The sequence below is a fragment of the Rhamphochromis longiceps genome, linkage group LG10 (genome assembly GCF_057381845.1).
Source record: "Rhamphochromis longiceps isolate RC_006_pf linkage group LG10, R_longiceps_female_GT1.1, whole genome shotgun sequence".
Lineage (NCBI taxonomy): Eukaryota > Metazoa > Chordata > Actinopteri > Cichliformes > Cichlidae > Rhamphochromis > Rhamphochromis longiceps.
Window position 1 is genome coordinate 14,962,882 of NC_140566.1, and position 20,347 is coordinate 14,983,228.

Consider the following 20,347-nt stretch of genomic DNA (forward strand, 5'->3'; position numbering starts at 1 on the left):
GCTTCATGTTCACTAACTAAAATCACTGAACAGGACCTTTGTAACTCGTTTGTGCTACTGATACATTTTTATGGCTTGCAGTGTGGCACAGACTGTCCAAGAGGTGTTTCCCTCAGTTTGGTGAGTGAAATGTTAGTGTTGTGAGTCAAAGCAATGTTGTCCATTTCCAAACCTGTTAATCCACATTTAAAACTGAATTAATGCTGGAAGTCCACTGTAGAAGCACTTCAGAAGGTTCAGTATTAATGGTGCCCTCACAGATGTGCACATTACTTTTCTACATGAATACACTTCCATTACATCACCCTTGCTTCTGAACCCGCCAAAAGCACATGAGGCCTAAGCTGACACTACACATTGGCATAAACTTAACCATATGTGAAGATCTGTGAATAGTTCTCCAGCTGTTATGTATCTGTGCAAACTCCTGTTGGAAGTGGGGATAAAACTCCCCGGTGTCCATTTCTCCCTCCTCTTGTGTGCAGAGTAGCCACAGCTAAATTAGCAATTAGCATCCACACAGCAAAAAGATGGACAGCAGTATTAATTTGTATAATTTCACTCGATATAATAAAAAAATTTTGGAAAAAGGGTTGGGAGATAACACTAAACTTTATGTAAAACAAAAAAGTTACAGCTTGCGAGATGCTTTTAATGATTATAAAGTCCACCCAGAAGCACTTGACAGTTATTTTGAGTATTAAGTAAATTAACTTTAGTTTTAATGGTCACAGGGACGTTAAAACTGCATGCATAGAATCACCAGCCCGATCTGATTAAAACAAATAAGTTAGGCAATTCTAGTTTACAATAATGTTTTAACAACTTTTTCCCTTAGAAGTTAAAACTGTCATTATCTTGGTTCTTAGATAATTCTCTCATAGATTTAAATTTAGAACCATTTCAGTGCTACATCTTCAGCTGATAATGTCTCTGGCTCTACACACCACATTTCTTTGTTTTAAAATACTTTAAGTTGATAATCACACAGTTGTTCAGAGAAGCAGCTATATTCTAATGAACGGAAACCTCAATTTAACCTTAAAAATTTTAACTGCTTAGGTGGTTTTGCATATGACCCAGAATTTTTGCCTAGTAAGACCGACTCGACATTTAAAACATGGGCTAATAAAGTTGAAAGACGGAAAAATGATGAGTTTCCAGGACCTTAAGAATAAGTATGGGTTGCAAAATCAAGACTTTTTTTAGATATTTGCAACTGAGGGACTTCTTGAATAAAAAGCTAAAACATCCCCAGTTACTGACTGGGAATGAAGAAATTCTTTACATATTTGAGAATGCATATAGAGATGCACCCTATCAAAAAATTATTTCCAAATTATATCGTTCACTGACCAACCCAAGGGGTCATGATACAAGATATGTTAAAGCAAGATGGGAAACAGATGGTAATCTATCCCTAACAGAAGAGGATTGGGATGGGATCTGTATGCAGCAGTGGTCGGTAACAAGCTCCCCCTCGTGGAGGGAATTCAGTTGGAAGAATATAATTTGTTATTTTAATACCCCGGCTCGAAAATCCAATTATTCCCATAAGACAACATGCTGGAGGCAGTGTAGACATGCAGCAGCAAATCGGTTCCACATCTTTTGGGAATGTCCTCTTGTGGCTCCATTTTTGAAGGAAATACATAAGGTCCTGGAAACAATCTTCCAAAAGAAAATACAATTTCATTTTGCAGTATTGTACCCAGAGATGGGCAGTAACGCGTTACTTGTAACGTGTTACTGTAATCTGATTACTTTTTCGAGTAACGAGTAAAGTAAGGGATTACTATTGCAAAAACGGTAATTAGATTACCGTTACTTTCCCGTAGGAACACTGCGTTACTGCGTTACTAAAACCGTGATTTTTTGCGAGAATGTCTCACGACAGTGACGTAAGCGAGTGCGCCGTTAGTGACAACAGCTGTGTGCAGATCAACAATGGATCACATATCGATTGTGGGAGAGAGTATGAGCGTGCAGCGTTTAAAGCGTGGAAGTACTGACCTTACTTTGAGTTTGATTCCATAAAAAGTGACAAAAACATTAGCGTCCGTTGTGCGTGGGAAGAAAACTTCTTTTTACAGCGAAAAAAACCCCCTAAACTTCCAAGCAAGTACCGAGTGCGCAACGACGTAATGGGAAACTCGCAGAGAAAGTCGCGGATTCTTCAACTGACCGCGGCACACCTGCACCAGGGTAAACCTCCGCCTACCGCAGTGCTGCTTAATAGGTGAAAATAGAGCAACAGGACCGCTGAGTCTTTGACCTTATTTATGTTCTGCTGTGTTTTACTTGCATCTATTTGAAAGAGTGAGTGTAAACACAAAAAATATTTTATTTTATGTGCTGGAATGTGTAGAAAATAGGTTTAAATGTTAAACTAATTTATTCAACTCAGAGAATGTTGCATATAATTAAATTTTTGCTTGATGCATAAAGTTAAAAGATTAAAACTGATAAAACAAGTTTAAAAAAAGAGACTTTTCCATTTGATTACATTTTGTATGATGGATTATGCAGAAAAAGTAGAATTGGGCTGAAAGATCTATCGCTTTATCACCTCTTCAGGTTGTAAATCGTGTTTTTAAAAAGTAACTAAGTAATTAATTACTTTTGAAAATAAGTAATCAGTAAGGTAACGGGATTACTTTTTTGGGGAAGTAATCAGTAATTAGTTACTGATTACTTTTTTCAAGTAACTTGACCAACACTGATTGTACCTAGGGAACTTAGAGAGTCTTAATCTATGTAAACTGGATAAATATTTGTTCAGTGTGCTGAAATGTGCTCATTAAGCCAACCCATTGTTGGCTTAATGAGGATACTCCTACTATAAATGAGTGGATTGACGTGATATATACTATTTTTGTTATGGAAAGAAAAACTTTTAGGCTAAAGTTGCAGGCGGACTCATTTGACGAATACTGGTCAAAATGGTTGAACTATGTACAAAATGGGAGGCCTGATTTTGTATAATCTCGTTGTATTTTCTGGTTTGTTTGTTTGTTTTTTTTGGGGGTTTTTCCTTTTCTTCTGTATCAAACGTAGAAAGACTGGATAAATGAACCACAATAGATAAATAGATTATATATTAGTACACTATATCATGAGATGCTCCTGTAGTTAGACCTATAAATATGAATTGTTAAGAGATACACATTAGAAAGCAGCCATAAAAGGCTTAAATTTGGTTAGTAATATGGTTCACTGCCGCAAGATAAAAGCGTGAATAGCATGAATTGAAAAAGGCTTGTCCAAGAGGGATTTTGAGAATCAGCACTACAGGGGGCCCATATTCAAAGTCCCATTCTATTGTTGAATGCTGTTCATCAAGGCAACCAGCCAGCCAGCTAATAGCAATTTCTTATCCATCTATATCATCCTGTCTGTGTCTCCATCAAAAAAAGCTCCACATTTTTTGGGTGTTTTTCGTATGATCTGGATTCCACGAGGTTTAATTGGTCAACAAGCACATTTTACTCCAATGAAAGGATTTTAGTGCATTAATCTATTTTGTTTTGTTATTTCTTCTTCCAGGAAACAGGATATAGCACTAAGTGAAACACTAAGCACAATGTCTAATTACACAATAATTGAGAATACTTTGACCACAACAACACACACCTCTTTCCTGAACATAAATGCTTATTCAGCTGCCAGGAACATGGCACTTTAAAAAATATTTTTAAGCTCACACATTAAATGATATATATAGAATTACTGGTTAGTTATATCAGTTGAACTGAATCTATAACAATATGCTAATATAGTTTACATATATATGTATGCTGATATTTTCTTCAAGTCTAGTCAATGCAGTGATTACAATGTGTATTAGCAGTCCAGAAAGAGTCTATTTATGTTGATACATCTGAAGAAAAGCCACTAACAAAGACAAGAAGACTGACCTATTCTTCATATTCATCATGTGAAAAGCAAAATCTATTTGTAGCAAGAACTGAGATCAACTCCACAAAGAAAGAGAGAAGCACAATAACTGGCTAATACTGAATAATTCAATTAGTGGCTCCATATTTGTCTTTTGTTTTTTTACAATATAATGGCAGGTATGATCCAATTCTGAAACGTTAGGTCAATGCATGTGTTTACCTTTACAGCTTTCAATGGGTGACAGCAATATCTTTGCTTGTTTTGTTATTGTTGTCATTCATCTCTGTTACATACCACGAAAAAGTGACGAAAAGATTTTTTTTAGTCTTATTGTGATTGTGATGTGACAAAATTGTCAGCCACTGCCATCTGTAAATGTGTTTCATTTTTTTATAAGTGGCTAGTATTGACTGACAACAGCATAAAGCCAATATATCAGTACTTCCCTATTATTTAAGTATGCAGGATTGGTCCTGTTTAGTTTTCAAGCAACAACAACATTTGTGTTCATCAATAGCCATAAATAACAGAAAGTGCAGAGATGTATGTTAAGTAAAGTAGCACAGACTCATTGCCTCAGCTACATACAGGCCAGTCATGTTTATGTGCCTAGTGTCACCCTTATGGCTTATTTCAAGCCATAAAAAAACCTTAGTATGGCTATATAGAGACAATAGTTGTACAAGCCTTAATACCAGGGATAGAAAATATATGAAGTAGAACAGTAGAAATGGTAGAACGGCACAAAATCCGGCACTGTTTCATAACACACTGCTGAATGTGAAACATACACTCACTACCAAATCATCTCTGCCATAAATTTGCCTTTTACAAAGCTTTAACATATTCGGAGTTGTCACAGTAAAAATCATGATTACGTTTATTATTGAGGTCATAGTGGGTTTTAATGATGTACTGGACTACCCGGCACTGGAAACTGTCCCTAAATTTTTTGTGATGAATATGAACTGAGGACATGCAGAATGATTTCAGGCCTAGCTGACAGGAAGGGTCTTTACCAATTAAAACAACTCAAATCCTACATGAAATTAAAATTACATTTTAGAATACATTTTACTTATTTTGTGTTGACTTTATAGACATGAATTCAAAAACAACAACAACAAAAAATCATACAATTATATCAAACATTAACATCCGAACCAGTTTTCAGGCCTATGATACAGGAAAGGGGAGGAAAGGCAATGGAAATATCACAGAATTAATCTGCTTTCTAACCTACTCTGTAAAGCTAGAGATTCAGTCACTGAATATAAACTGAGCCACAAACCAGAGCTGTACTGTGCTGAGAACAACTGGATGACTGTCTTCTAATGAAGAGATCCTCACTTTGGTTTCAAACCATTTCCTTGCAGACTCTTGTAGCCCTAACAGCAGTTAAGTGACATCAACAAACTCCTTAGCTACTGTGTGGTTTACAACACCTAAACGTTTTAGCCCTGCATGACTAATTTGTGCTTTAAGGTTTAAAAAAAGAAAGAAATACATACATAAAATCAACAAAAACACCCCATCATGGGTGTTACCCAGTACCAACATTAGACAAAAACATCAAATTGCAAATTCCTCATCAAGAATACTGATTACAATAAACCATAAACCAATCAACCAACCATGTGAGGTTTTTTGTTTTCCAACCATTTTCAGTGCAGACGTTTCTGGGCCAGTGAAACATGGATCTACACGTGGTGGCCAGTAAATGCCAGCTCCGTGCTATCTGCTAGTTAAAAAGTGAGGCGCTTGATGTCCATATAGCAAACTTGCACATTTCAAAACAACGTGTTAACTGGCTTTTGATTGCAATCATCTCTTCCCTAGTGAGCCCTCATTTTTACTTTTACCTGATGCATCCCAAGCTATGACTCACAGCCTAGGCCAGGCACGCAGAATAAATCTCAAATGTCATATGATAACATAACATAACCACGAAGCCCACAGCTTTACAAGATGCCAGCACTGTAGCATATCATGGTATGGTACGTAAAAAACATAGCCAGCGGCAAGGCTTGGTTGGTGTAGAAGCAGATGCTGAATCAAAGATCCACAGGCAGGCTGGCTGACTGGCTGTGCACAACACGCAGATAAAATGTGGCTGCATTTGACATCGATTCAAACAAAGGCAAGAAGAGGCAGACGTACACAGAGATGTTCCCAACGACTAACACAACGCGCTGCAGTTGGACACTTCCCAACCAGGCAGCTAACATAACAGAAATGTATGCAGGCTTATCTCCAGTCACAGAAATGTAAAACAGAAAACGTTGTCTTTTGGCATGAAAAGCTAATAGCAGTGGCAAGCTAACAGCAAGTCACCTGAATATCAGACTCCCCCCTCATTAGCTTTGTTACGGGTTGCTAGCCTGCTGGTGGCGGAAAATAAAGAGACAAAAAAAACCCAACAACACACACACTTACCCCTTATTTTCTCTTCTGTTTAAGAGGCCCTCGATGTTTTGTTTTTTGTCCTATCGCGTCGCTATATGCGAAATTTAACCAAACATGTGAAAAATCTTCCTTTGCTCTCGGACGCGTCCGGCTACGCTAAATTAGAATATTAACGGTTTAACAAAAATCCCAGGTGACACTGGTAACGTCTTCCCTTTAAATCCGCATCCTCGAAAAACCTCTTTCCCTCCGCGCTGCTAGCGGTGCAGCGCGTTACGAAACCAAGCCAGGCTCTCTCTTTATTTAGCTTTCACACAGCAAAACGGTCTGCTGGGGGGGAAAAACATATACAGGCTGAGAGGACCCCGTTTTGAGGCAGGTATGAGACGGATATCCGCAGCAGCTTCTTCTCTCCCCCCCCCCCCCGGCAGCCGAGCATCCGAAGGACCGTCCGTACCTCACTGACTCCAGCTCCCTGTGCTAACGTTCAACAGGGAGAAGAAAGAAAGAAAAAGTAGATGTGGTGGTAGCTAGGGATGTGCGTGGGAGGGGGTTAGGTGGCGGGTGAGTGGGAGGATGTGTAGGTTGGGTTCTGACCCTTCACAGTCGCGCAGTATTCTCACAGTATCAGTATTCTCAACAATAGCAGGAAGATAGTGCTCTGTCCTTGTGTCTGGTGCTGTCCCTGGTGCTAAAACTGAAAGCTTTCACTTTCATATACCGGTACCGTGGTTTTAATTAGACTCTGTCTATCTACAGTGCTGTGCAAGTGTCAAACCAGCCCCCCATTTCTTTATATTATGCTTGTAAAATTGTAAATTGGAGCATTTCATTGAAACGTGCAATGGTTTTAATTCTTCAACAGCGTTTTTTAGGCTTCTTTGACTTCCCAGTGCTCTTCTTTGGATGCTGGCTGCTTTTTGTTGGTCACTCTGTCACGATGATCCCACACTGCTTTGGTATTGAGATCTGGGGAGGCCAATCCATGACTTATAGTGAGCCATGAAGTTTCTATGTAGGTTAGGTATGCTTTTTTGAAGGGGGGGGGGGGGGTAGTTTATCTTTATTAACCCCAAGTTGCTCTCTGATGGGAGTGAATGTTAGATGTTAATGTTAGGAAGCACATAAGCATAGAAAGGGGCTTAAATGGATGGGTGAATGACGCTAGTTGTATAAAATTCATACTTTATACAACTTTATACAACATACTTCTCATTATGATCCTTATATAGAACTTTTCTAAGAACTTTTTTATTAAAAAAAAACAGTTCATTAACCATTTACTGTGCTGGCAGTGTGTCTGAGGTGTCATTGTCATGCTGAAATATCCCAGTCAAATGTTCTCCAATTGACCTGACACTATTTGCTTTATCAGTTCTGACCGGATCCCCACCACGAGCTGAAATGCAGTCCCAAACATAACAGAGCCTCCACTGTGCTTTATGGCTTTATGGCTGTAGATACTCACTGTTGTACCTCTCTCCTGGTCTTCTCCATGCATACCAATAGCGGTTTGAAGTAAAAATGTCAAATTTCATCACTCATTCATCACTCCACAAGACCAGCTGTCACTGATTTTCAGTCCAGCTCTTGTGAAATTTGACACACATCAGCATTTTCTCTGTTTCTCTTCCTTAAGAATGGCCTTTTGACAGCCACCCTTCCTCTGAGACTGTTTCTGATGAGGTTTTGGTGATCAATAAATGGATCAATTGAAGGGCCAGATGCATCACTCGGGTCCTACGTTGGATCTTTGCTGGATATTTTCCTGTTTCTTAAGGACATGACTTTCAAATGCTGTTTATCTGCTGTAGATAGTTTCTTAGGCCTGCTCTGTGTCAAAGCCAGAGCATACGAACTGAACAGGCAACCAACTTTGACAAGAGGGCATCTGGTTCAAGTCACTTTGCTATTCCATTAAAAAAAAGTGCTTGTACTCACATACACTTTGTCTAGAATTTATAAGCAAATATGTACAGCAGTATCTGTTACATTTACATTTTAAAGGGTATTACAAGAGTCAGTCCTCTGTGATTACTAAATCTATACACTGTGTCAGTCTACACAATAAATTTAAGAATAAACGAGCCACTTTAAACTACAATCACAAACTGGTATGCATAATAACAACCATAGACTCATAGAAACAGGAATCCACAGTTATAAAAGTGTAAAAAATATCTGTCTTAGATTGCAGAAGCAAATTAGGAGACACGTTTTCTCTAGGAGCAGAAGTGGATCAATAAATCACTCATGCACAGACACTAGGACAGCTGACTGAGAGCACAGACTATCTTCAGCGCATTTCCATTTGTTTTAGCAATTTTCAAGGGAGTTACTTGTTTTAAAACTAGCTGCGTAAGCTGATGAAGGCCCCTTTTTTAGTTTCAAAGACACATGAGGGGTACTTCCCAAGGTTTAACCTGCACAGGTCCATCCGCACAGTGTCCTTCATTCTGGTTAACATGATTGATGCAGAAGCACTAAACTACCAGTAACTGGATAAATGAATTGATTTCTCACTGCAATAATTTATCAGCACTGTGAGTGTTTAATTTTTTATAACCATTCTGTAGGAATTAATGTAACTTATAGTTGAAGTATGTTAATAGAATTCAGCTGAGGGAGCACTGTGACCTTTATGGATGGACCTCCATCCAGTGTTTGTCCATAATGCCAAGTACATATCCTTAAACCAAAGCAAGTAATATTTTTTCCTATTAAATTCAAGACAAGAAAGTTGTTTCTACTGTTGTACAGCTGATGCCTCCAAAACTGGGAAACTCATACAACAATAGAGGGGATGTAGCTACACTGTATTTTTTGAGTGAAGTGCCCTTTTAAGGTGGGCTTAAATTCCTTTTATAGCTCTGACAATTCTCCAGTCATTAAGCAAATCATTTCATGACAAAGGGTAAGCATATTCAAATTTATTTTGGTGTATAATTCTCTTATTACTTGAAATATGTAAAATATCGTTAAATGCTTGGAGTATTAAATGTATAACTGGACCCTAAAGCTTCAGATTCTCAAACTAGGCTCCTTCTCCTTCTTTGTCGGGATTTCTTAGGATTAGGATTTCGTTCCATATTAATGCACTATACTGCAAGAATACATTTTACACTTTTTGAAATGAAAGACCTATCCTCAACACCACATTCTTGATCTTTATTTTTATACATATTTATTTTTTCTTTTCAGATTTTACTCCAGATTTTACTTAAGTTCAGAGGGTTATCTTTGAGGAACTGCAGTTCTACTAAATAATTCCTGAGACACTATGCAGCACCTGGCTGGTGTGCAACATAAAGCAGGTCATTGAGATCTGGGTTATTCATAAAGCCCCGGAAGATGGTCATGAAAGAGTGTCTCAGCACCATGGGTAAGTGTTTTCCTGTGTGCTTTTTCTCTGCTGCACTACAGTGTGTGCAGTGTCTTAATGGTTACAGCAGTTAGAAAAGATGAACACTCTAGGGAGCCATTCATTCATGTTGGTTCGCTATTGGCAGGAACTGAGGAAGGCACCCAAACTGACACCTAAATCAGTTTTGAGTCTTGGTCTAGGTCCGGCCCATCGACGGGTGTAGCGAAACCAAAAAAATGGTGGTGGTGGTGGTGAGGGGTTTATGGGATGATGGGTCTCTTAGGGAGGGCTCAGCAGTTTGAAGAAAAAAGCATGCTACTCATTAAAGGCAGTTAGTGGTAATGAAAAAGCTCTGCTGTGTTGTTAGAGTGGTTTGAACACTTTGCAGTGTGGACGTATTATTGGAGTTTTCCAAACGAGCAGCCTCTTTACAGCTGCAGCTAGAAAGGTTGTTTTTGATTTGCAACATCTTTAACTATATTTAATGCAAAAAAAAAAAAAAAAGTGTGAAAGGAAAATTGGGAAAAGTTGTTGATTTGAAATTTGAAAGAAGAATGGGGATATAAACCATATGGATAATAGATTTGCCTGTTTAATGAGGTGGCAGTGGGAAACCATAAAACAGTTGAAATGTGTTCAATAAGTATTCAAGTAGAATTTGATTGGCTTAAAGTAATTATTTTGTGAATTTGGAACATTATGATGTAAGTTTACAGAGGTTTGAGCTTTAACAGTCAGATTTATAACAGAAAACTTATTGTTAACCACACAAATGAGACCATGTCACATCTGGAATGTAATGTAGGGTAACCTTGAGTAAACTGCTCCCTTCTTAGGATGACCGAATAACACAGATAAATGTTACCAAATATTTACCTATTAATTAAAAGCTGTGAACAGGTTGGATATAAAACTGCTAAGCTGATAATGCTGTATATACAAGCTCATCATTGACACCTATCAGGGCACGTTTCTCTTTATCTCTAAAAAATTTTTGGCTTGAAAGAATGTGACTTGTAACTACACAATGATCTTAATGAGGCCTTAAGACACTAGAGTTAAGGTGGATTTAAGTGTGTAAAGGAAACCACGAGTCTTTGACCAGATGCTACACAGCAGTGTTTAAGAATAAAAGAAAGCCCCGGGTCTTCAAAAATCACTCAACTGAGCTGCATGCTTGTGCATCAGGAACGATAGCTCTCTCTTTCTCTCTCTCACACACACACACATGCACAGAACCTGTTTACGCCCTCAGTCCTAGTCACCCACCTCTGTTTAAAGACCCACACCCAAGCAGACAGCTCAGCCACAATCCACCATGACAAAGGAAAAGAGCTGAGCGTGGGATATAAGGCTGCCACTGGCTGCCAGAGTGTGTCCAGCACAGTGATTTCTGCAGATTGCAGCAGTTTGAGATAAACCCCCTTCTGTCTGCTCACTATAGATGGGACCTGGGTGGGTGGGGTCATCATTGGTGCGTGCAGTGAGCGGGGTGGTGCTGGAGGGTGGTGTCTGATAAAGTCTGTGTATACACCACCACCCCCATCCCCCACTCCCCATCCAACCTCAAAACAGTCTGTGTGTTTGATTAACACTACCCTCATTAAAGCTGGGTAATTGAGAGGGGTCTCTCTATGCGCTGCAGCCTTTATAAGCTGAAGAAACAAGACTGAGCATTTATTCCAGATAGATCATGTCAAACAGATCACAGATATGATATGTACTGCATAGTGTCCATTTTGCAAATTAATTCAACAGCCTCCCAATTAATTGAAAATATAAATTGTAAGAAAAAGGTATATTTGCAGGTACTAATGCAAAATAAGCCTGCAATTCCTGCCCTACAGGTGCCTTCCTTTTATGTCCTACACAACATGAAACATGGAGTGGAGTTGGGTTGCAAAGAGGCTTGCAGACATGGAGCAATTGTAGGTAAGTTAAAGCAAAAAGTAAAAGTAAATGTATCTCATGAGATTCAACTGCTGGTAGAATGATGAGCTGGGACGCTTGAGCAGTGGCCTGCCTACGCCAATGCTATTGTCAGTTTATTTATATTAAATCTTGAAAGTTTATCTATTGATAAACCTAAAACAAAAAGTATTTTTGCTGTTTTTAATCAGCGCTAGTTTCTGCCTTTATGTAAAATAGGAGGAAAAGAGGAAGACCACAGTGAAGACTCATCAATATAGTGAAGGTCATGCTGAGGGTTGGTGTGATGATGCTAGTGACAGGGTGACATGGAGGCAGGTGATTCGCTGTGCCAACCCATAAAAGGAGTAGCCAAAAGAAGGAGTAATAGCTGCCTTTATGTGTGACCAGTGTTGAAAGTATATACAGTAGATAGAGCGTATAAATCAACCAGCGTTTATCCACAACAGTGCAAACAGATTCTCCAGACAGGTAACAACACATTTCAACCTAGATCATCTTCCCCTTTTTATTCTCTCTTTGCATTAATCAACCTCTAGACTTTGAGCATATTGACGAGTAAACCACCCTAAATAGCCTCACATACTGACATAATTATCCTGAAAAATCTGGTGAGACTTTATGACTCAGTCTTTATGAGTTTTCCCAGTAAATGTTAAAGAAAAAATGCAGATCATCTTGCTCTGTAATTGCGAAGTGGCAAATGTGAAATTTGCTTGTCATTTCCAAGCATCACCATATGCCGTATTTGTCTCTCCGCCTCCAAAGTCAACCAAAACTGTATTAGACCAACAAAGAGGAAAGTTTAGTAGCTGCAGTCTACAGCCAGCGACACCCAGCGGGTTATACTCCGGTCAGCATGACCCACTAACAGATATTTTTATCTCCAGCACAACTTTTTGAGTTTTCTCCGGAGAACACCTATGCTATTTCTGGTTCGGTTCTTGCTCATCTGTCTTTGCTGTCCCTTTTCTTATCTCTGTTTCTCCCCAAACTAGTTGCTGGAGGTCACCCTGCTGTTCCAGTTTAAAATTATATAATAATTAGACAGAATGAAACCAGGACACCAAGGAACTGTGGTGCCACTATGGTGCAACGTGACTCACAGACCGCACAGAAATTGGGATTGACTACAGGTCTGGACAAATAGGAAGCAAAGCTGAGTGGGGGAGTTGTGACAGTTTTTTGTGGTTTGCAAATCAGAAGATGAGCTGTTTTACAGGCAGTTAATGTTTATGAATCCCATGATAATACTGTGGATCCACTCACATTCTTTAGCGTTTCATATAATTTGTGTTTTTAGGAGGTCACAGCGGGCATGGGAGTCTACACATGAGTCAAGGCAAGTCATGATAACTGTGTACTTTTTGCAACCACTGTGTTTATCAGACCAAATCCTTTTGCCAGACAAGCAGACTGAAATAAATCAAAAACTGAAATCGTTAGTAACATTCAAGTTGATGTTTAATTTGTGAATAAAGCACACACAGCATGTTTCCCCCACAAAAATCTAATTACAAGTATGCAGGAGCAGCTAGACTGAAGATTACTGAAAAAAACATTCAGTGCTGTACATGTACTAGCAGCTCCCTCTAGTGTGGGTTTTATTTGAGTTTATGTTTTATTTTTGCAGGGAAGGGATAGTCAAAAGTAAACTCTTTGTAAATGCAAACATTTTAGGAATTAATTTTTGATCATAAATCAAAAAAAAAGAGTCAAATGTCAAAGTAATAATGCAATGCAATGTCAAAGTTCAGATTTGCATCATTTATTTTATTGAAAAATAATTAACTTCAGTGACTAAATGAAATGAATAAGTATGGTCTTCAGTGCATATAGTATTCAAAGGTAGAGAAGTAGGATAGTCAGGGAGATGAAGAAAATAGTGGCAAAGGAAAAGGAGAACTTGGACAGATGGAGGGAATGGGGAAGGTGGGGAAGAGCTGTTGCTTTAAATTGCGCCACTAGATGGCACTGCTCCTTTTGAGGTACCGCTGTGAGTGCAAAGAACGGTAGATTGCATTGACGCCTATAGTTTATGAGCACTGGTGTTTGCAGGGAATATAGGCTCATTATCTTGAGATAATATCCTTTCAAACTGTGTGTTTTTTACTAATAAGTATTCAAACGCGTTGAATTTGGGACATACTTGGGATTCTGTCCTTGAGTGTAACCGTGTTTGGGTGGATGTTAATAGAAGTGTGGAAAGCTGAGCATCAGTTGTGAAAGAGGCCACCCTGACCATTTGTCCCTTGTGTAATCCCTTTTCTTGATCTTCTGCATTGCTGCACTGTTGAGATACTTTTTTTTGCATCCTGACTTAGAATTAAGCCTCACGCAGACACTTCACTTTGTCAGACAGAGACGATGGTGACGACCAGGATTTGGGGGAAACTACAGAAAGGGACTCTGTCACTGAGCTTCAGGCCAAAGGATCAAAATGGGTAATAACTGTTTTGAGTTGTGGAGCTAGCAAGTCATATGTTTATTTGCCATGGGTGCACCACATCCAAGAGCAATGGATGGACGTTGACGAGTTTATTGATCAAGTACCAAAGCCTCTCAAAACTAGAAACCTAGGCAAAGATGACCAGGTTGACTTCATCCTGTCCCCCCTCAAGGGTTCCACACTTGAAGACATCTGTTTATGCACTAAGGGAGAAATATTGAGTTTTCTCAGAGAAGCCCAGTATAGCACAGCTGTTGGGTACCTTTCATAGTCATCCCCAGCTGGAAGGTGAAGATTTCTTTGAATACTTGCACACACTGACCCAGATTTTCCACTCATCCCTTAAACAGAAGCCTGACACAGTATCTGATGCAAAGATGGCAGCAAGAGAACAGTTTGTGGAGGGAATAAGAAGTTCTGGAAATCAAGAAAAGCCATCTGCTACCTTAGATAAAATTGTTGAGGTGGTATGAATGTGGTAAGGAAGAGTGTTACGCTCAGACAAAGATCTTGGTGTTTGCAGTGGTCTGGCGACTTTGGAAAGACTCATGCATGCTGCTGTAAATGCCTTTTAGTCTTTTCATGCTTGTATACTAAAACAACATATTAGTCCACTCATCAACTTTTGAATACCATTTGGCATGTCTTCAGACAGTGTTGCAAAGATTCAGGGACACCGGGTTAAAGTTTAAGGCTGTAAAAATGTTACCTCCCCTGATCTAGTATACACTTTAGAATCAGATCTCAGCTGAGTGAGGAGCTAAGCATGGACCCAGCCAAGATAGCCGCTGTGAAGCAGTGGCCAGTACACACCACAGTAGAAGACTGGGGTGAATCTTTGGACTTTATGTCAAAAAAGTTATTACAGGAGGGTTTTTGTAGCTTGCAGGCACTACATGAATACATTAATGTGAGTGTTCGGGAAAATACCCAGCTAAATGTAAAAAAACCAGTTTGAAAGTTTGAGGACACCAAGAGTTTTTTGAATAGCTGAAAGAGAGGAGGCTTACGAGTGCTTCTCTCCTCGCTTTTGCTGATTTCTCGCTCTCATTTATATTTGAGATGGATGCCAAGAGCTTAAGACTGGGAGCAGTTCTTTGCCAGGTGCAGGGTAGCAGAAAACATGTCATAGCATATGCCAGTAGGAGACTGAAGAGTGCAGAAAGAAATAACAGAAATTACAGCAACATGAAGTGAGAGCCGCTCTCAAATGGGCTGTCTGGGAAATGTAAGAAATATCTCCTGGGCTGCAAATTCACCGTACAAACAGAAAACCACCCTCTGCTCCACCTTTTGGGAGATGAAGAGGAGTTTGATGGCTGTATATCCATTTGTAACTTAATCAACTGAGCAACAGCTTTAGTGCCAGAGATAGTAAGCGCAGGCTTAAAGTGTTGTCAGGTCAGGCAAACTCATGTCATGGCAACTGAGCAAGTCACCTTAGAGACTCCCAGGGCAATACATCCACTCTGGCAGGTTATGCTAAGTAAGAGCTGCACAGTTCAGGCAGTTTTGAGCCCAAAAGAAAAAGCTTACCCATCACCAGAGAAAAGGTTTGGCTAAACCTTTGACTTCTCTGCTCTGACAGTGGCCCCAAGTCAGGAAAACTGAAGGATTGCTGTATTAAGTAATCAATGATGGGCATTTAAGAGAGTATTGTTTTGTTTACAGGAAGCTGTTCTGGAGAGTGTACAACAGGGACTGGAGTGCACGCAGAATCTGTTAAGACAGACTTGAGTTGGTATGTATGATGATGTGGATAAATGGGTATAACAGTTACAGAGGTGTGTGCCCAGTAAGTTGCTGCAGCCCAAAAGACGTGCTCTCATGAACCCTTTTCTAGCCACTAGACCTGTTGATTTGAAGTTCACGCTGACTTTCACATGACCAAATACTGGTACAACTGCCAAAGTCCTTCTCTGAGAGTGGTTTATTAAGTGGTACTGTGTGCCTGAGAGCATTCAGTTCAAAACAGAAATTTTGAAAATGGGGTATTTCAGGAGCTGCACAGGTTATATGAGGTCAAGAAAACATTGAATCATCGTCAAGGTAACGCACAGTGTGAACGTTTTAACAGGACGCCTCACGGCCTATCACGACACAGCTTTCTACTGGAGAAGAAACACTGTCGGCCTGAGTATTTTCAAGAACTATTAAATGTGCACAATGGAACTCCCCATGAAACGACAGGTGACTCACCACATTACCTCTGGCTTGGAGTGCAGTCACACCTTCCTGTAGATGCTTTGCTAGGTGAAAAGCAGGTATAGAAATTAGGAAAAGAATTATGGCTCATTTATGATATCATATTGGTTTTTAGGCTGGACATAATTATTCCACAGGTAACTGGCAAGAGTGTGGTAAACGGGCTGCAAGGTCACAATCTTAGAGAGGGGGTGGCCAAAATTCAGTCCCTCTGGGCGCTGGGGTGTGAGGTGGTAGCAAAGAAAAGACAACTTGCAAGGGAGTGTGAGGTCCACAGGATTTGTTCCTTGCCGTGTTGTCTAATTTGTCCAGGTTCATTTGTCCGGCAGCTTATTATGCAGCATGGAAAAATGAAGTTTAAATGTTAGTGCTCTTTGATTTACTGAGTAGAATGAGTTCCTTGTGTTCTCAAAATAATGATCTGTCAAAGGTTCACAGTAGCAGTCGGCTATCCTAGAAAAAATATATTCTAATGCAGTAGTCATTCAATGTAAGACATGTAGGACACTGGGCTAAGAAGATGAGGTTCAACACTAAGCATGTGGCAGTGTGTGACATTCTCTCGCCCATCTTTCGCTTCATCATCCTACTTTCTCTTCCTGTGTGTTGCCGATGCTGATGTAGAGGGTGCTGACAGTATGCCTTCTTCATCAGAGTCATTCCCACTGCTGGAGGTGGTGTCTGACAGTTCGCTGGAGGGCCTGAATCAGTTATTGGTGATCTGGTCATTGTCATCATTATCATCCTCTTTTGGCCACTTCCAGGTACCAGGCTAGAGAGCACTAACATCATCCTCAGAATCATTTTCAGTGTCACGTTCAGCTTCAGATTAATTCCAAATTGGCTTCTCACCATTACTACCCTCTTCATCAGCCTCTTCCGCAGTATTTTCAGGATTGGCCTCAATAATTATGTTGGAAATGGCATTGTGCTGTAGTTGTTCAGGAAAAAGAGAGTTCAAAATACAGACCATTTCCTCATGTAACAGGTCACACATTATACCAACCCACAGCCAGCTGACCAATAGACAAATTTTGTCAATTTCTGCATATCGTTTCACTAAAAGTAATGCCTGGAATATCCTACCCCTATAAAAACAAATAGATAACTATTTTACTGTTTTAATGCTCAGATAGTGGGAAAACACTTTGTGAAATCTGTGCAAATCTCTGTGAAATCCAGTTGTATCTGAGAGCTAAATCAGTTTAGCTTTCACATTTCAGCAGCAAATTTCCCTTAGTGGTGCCCCTGGCAATAATGTCCACAACACTGAAGGAATTATAGTGACACAAAGAGACCACAAGATGGTGCCATTATTTAAGTAGCTGATAACATTTGTGGGCTTTTAAGTTTAGGATATCATTTTCACCACTAGTTTAGCCCTAGTTTAAACTGATTGTGTTTGAAACTTGAGATTAAGATTTAGATAAAAAATTAACTTGTAGAAAATGATTATGGACAAGACTTTCAAGCTTTGATATCCAACATCTGTAGGACCTCATTTGCAGCACTTAGAGGAATGGCTACATTTGTCTTGTGTTACTACTTTAAACTTTTTTATTGAATATAACAAAATCTATCTATAAACACTTCCTGATGCTGCAGAATGTTTAAGCCTACAGTATTTAAAATCTCACCACTAAATATGAGAGGATTGCAGATTGCAATCAACTGAGTTCTGCTGTCTTACTTACCAGTTGAACTGCATAATTAAGTTCGTAATCCAAGCTATGGTAGCCACCGTAGGACAAACACTCTGGCCACCATTCATCTGTATTTACTCTGGAGGACACTGTAAAACTTTGTGAAAGGTGCAGGATACAAGTCGAGGAGCTAGTGAAGCTCACTTCTGCCTCATAGCGATACTGAGGGGAGTTGTTGAGGATATCCTGAACTTGTCATTAAGCGCTGCTGTTTCTGCTACAGTTAAGTGCTGTTAGCCTCTGTTAGCTGCTATTAGCCCCTGGTAGCTACTGGTAGCTGTCGTTAGTAAACTGCTGGACATTGTTGAACTCACACACTTATTGAAAAACTTATTGAAAAACAACAATCTTAGGTTATAACCAGCTTTTGTTGTAGTTAAAATGGCTGGCCAATGAAATTATCAAAATATTTGTAAAATACAAAACTTTAAACTTAAAAACTTATTTTGTTAAATATAATTCAGAACATTTGTTCCAATTCCAAGGAGTTACTTCTCCGTCGTGCTTATTTTGTGTGAGGATACAATAAAAATCTTGCTCGTGCTATTGAAAATGGTATTGAGTATTAAGCATTTTCCTGGTTTACAAGTCTGAAATTCTAGTATCGGGAAAACCCCAGCTAGATCCCTGACTTTAACTCACTTGAGGTGAGGAGGAAGAAGATTGGCAGGTTTGTACACACATATAAAAATGCATTTAGATTGAACTGTATTCAAGTTGGTGGGGCAGCATGATGGCTTCCACAAGCCCACTCCTATGTTTTTTTATGAATTATTTCTAAGCTCATGAGAATAAGCATGTAATTACACACTAATTAAGGTGCATTTATGAGTACAACATTCTATTTTTCTTTTTAAATAAACTCAAAAATGATCTGACTGTACCTTTAAAATGTGAAATCAGTACTGTGTGTGGAGGGAAAAAAAGCACATGAACATAAATCTAATGGAAGATCTTGGGAGACTCTGCCATCCACTGGGTTTATTTGCTTTCTAGGCGTGCTTGAAAGGCAACACTGAATCATCCACAGTCCGATCCGGCATATTTCTGAACATGACTGTGGGAGAACTTTGTGCCTCCCTGCCTGAATGTGTCTGTCTGAACTTAAAGCATTGCTGTTTTCCACATATCTTCATTTGTGTGGAAAAAAACATATTTCCCTCAAACAGAAGAAAAACAAATGCATGAAAGGGTGTCATTTTTTTAATCAAATTCTTCTTATCACAACAGCATCTTTGGCTTTCTAAATACTTTAATGCAGTGTTTAATGGCAATAGGTGTTAAACTTGCTTGATTTCTTTTTCAGAATAAGCTATATTTCGCGAATATTTCCACTATATTTATTGCTAAGTGCGTGAAATGTTTTTATCAAGCTTAAGTCCACTTAGGTGCACATGTCAAATTATACAAAAACCTCAGGTTTCTCATATTTTACATAAACAAATAAAGAAGGGGAGGACAGGGACCAATCCACGAAACAAACTGTACAAAAAAAACAATGTCAACAACGTGTGGCAAAGAAATAAAATCCAGATGACTAAAACATGAAAGAATGTGGATGCAACTGGGAATGTAAATGGGAATACCACAAGGCACTGCTACAATATACAACTACTGAATAGGTTAAAGACAATTATAATACCATAGAAATGTCTGAAACTCATTTCCTCATTGTTTGAATCAAAAATTCAAAAGAAGATAAAAGCAACTGGGAGGTCACAAAATGCACAATTTAAACTACAAAAACAGTTCAAAATAAAAAAATAATTACAAAATACTTTTAGCGCACAAATAAACAAACATATTACTTGTCTGTGTTGCAGATCTTTTAAAATGTGGACTGGCCAATGAAAAAGGGGCTGACAATGATATGTTTTGTACATTTTATATTGTTATGACGTGGCTCCCGATGACAACATGTTTGTATGTTTACTGCGTTCACACAGTCCCATGTATGTACCATGAGAGAGGAGTGTAAGAGCTGCACGTGCTGGTTTGTTTGTGCACGCCGCGTAGATGGGGAGAGACGTAGCGGCACGCAGAGCAACGCACAAAGGTTACCGAGTTCTGCGACGGATGCACACGTTTGGCCTACGCGTGTGCACAAAGCCTTGCTTGCACAAGCACTTGTACGAGCCAGAAGTGTTCACACAGCGAGCGTTCTTGCATGGACTAACACGGACATCTGGTTCTGCACACTCGTCAATGTCTGGAACAAAGAAAAACAAGTATTCATTAGTGACAATGAGCCATAAAACAGAAATCCAAACATTACTTGACAGAACAAAGTTATAATCTGCACATTGGCTGCTGTACATACACTAATAAGAGAATCTAGGACTCTAAAAGAATATGTGTATTTGCATTTTTGTAGTGTATATGTAGGACAGA

General features: G+C 39.2%; 2 protein-coding genes across 4 annotated transcripts in view; both read right to left on the minus strand.

Annotated features, from left to right (window-relative positions):
• sptbn2 (spectrin, beta, non-erythrocytic 2) overlaps nt 1-6,814 on the minus strand; it is a 54,053-nt gene extending 47,239 nt beyond the window's left edge. Inside the window, exon 1 of one of the 2 annotated variants that reach the window (XM_085420406.1) lies at nt 6,337-6,814. The gene's annotated coding sequence lies outside the window, so the exon portion shown is untranslated. The remainder of the gene's footprint in view (nt 1-6,336) is intronic. The other variant, XM_085420404.1, reaches the window with a different exon arrangement.
• Nucleotides 6,815-19,147: 12,333 nt separating this feature from the next.
• The window catches only part of ltbp3 (latent transforming growth factor beta binding protein 3), a 43,534-nt gene continuing 42,334 nt past the window's right edge, over nt 19,148-20,347 (minus strand). For both annotated transcript variants that reach the window (XM_085420408.1, XM_085420407.1), the window contains one exon: nt 19,148-20,165. In XM_085420408.1, the coding sequence (XP_085276534.1) occupies nt 20,014-20,165 (152 nt within the window). In that variant the 3' untranslated portion in view covers nt 19,148-20,013. The remainder of the gene's footprint in view (nt 20,166-20,347) is intronic.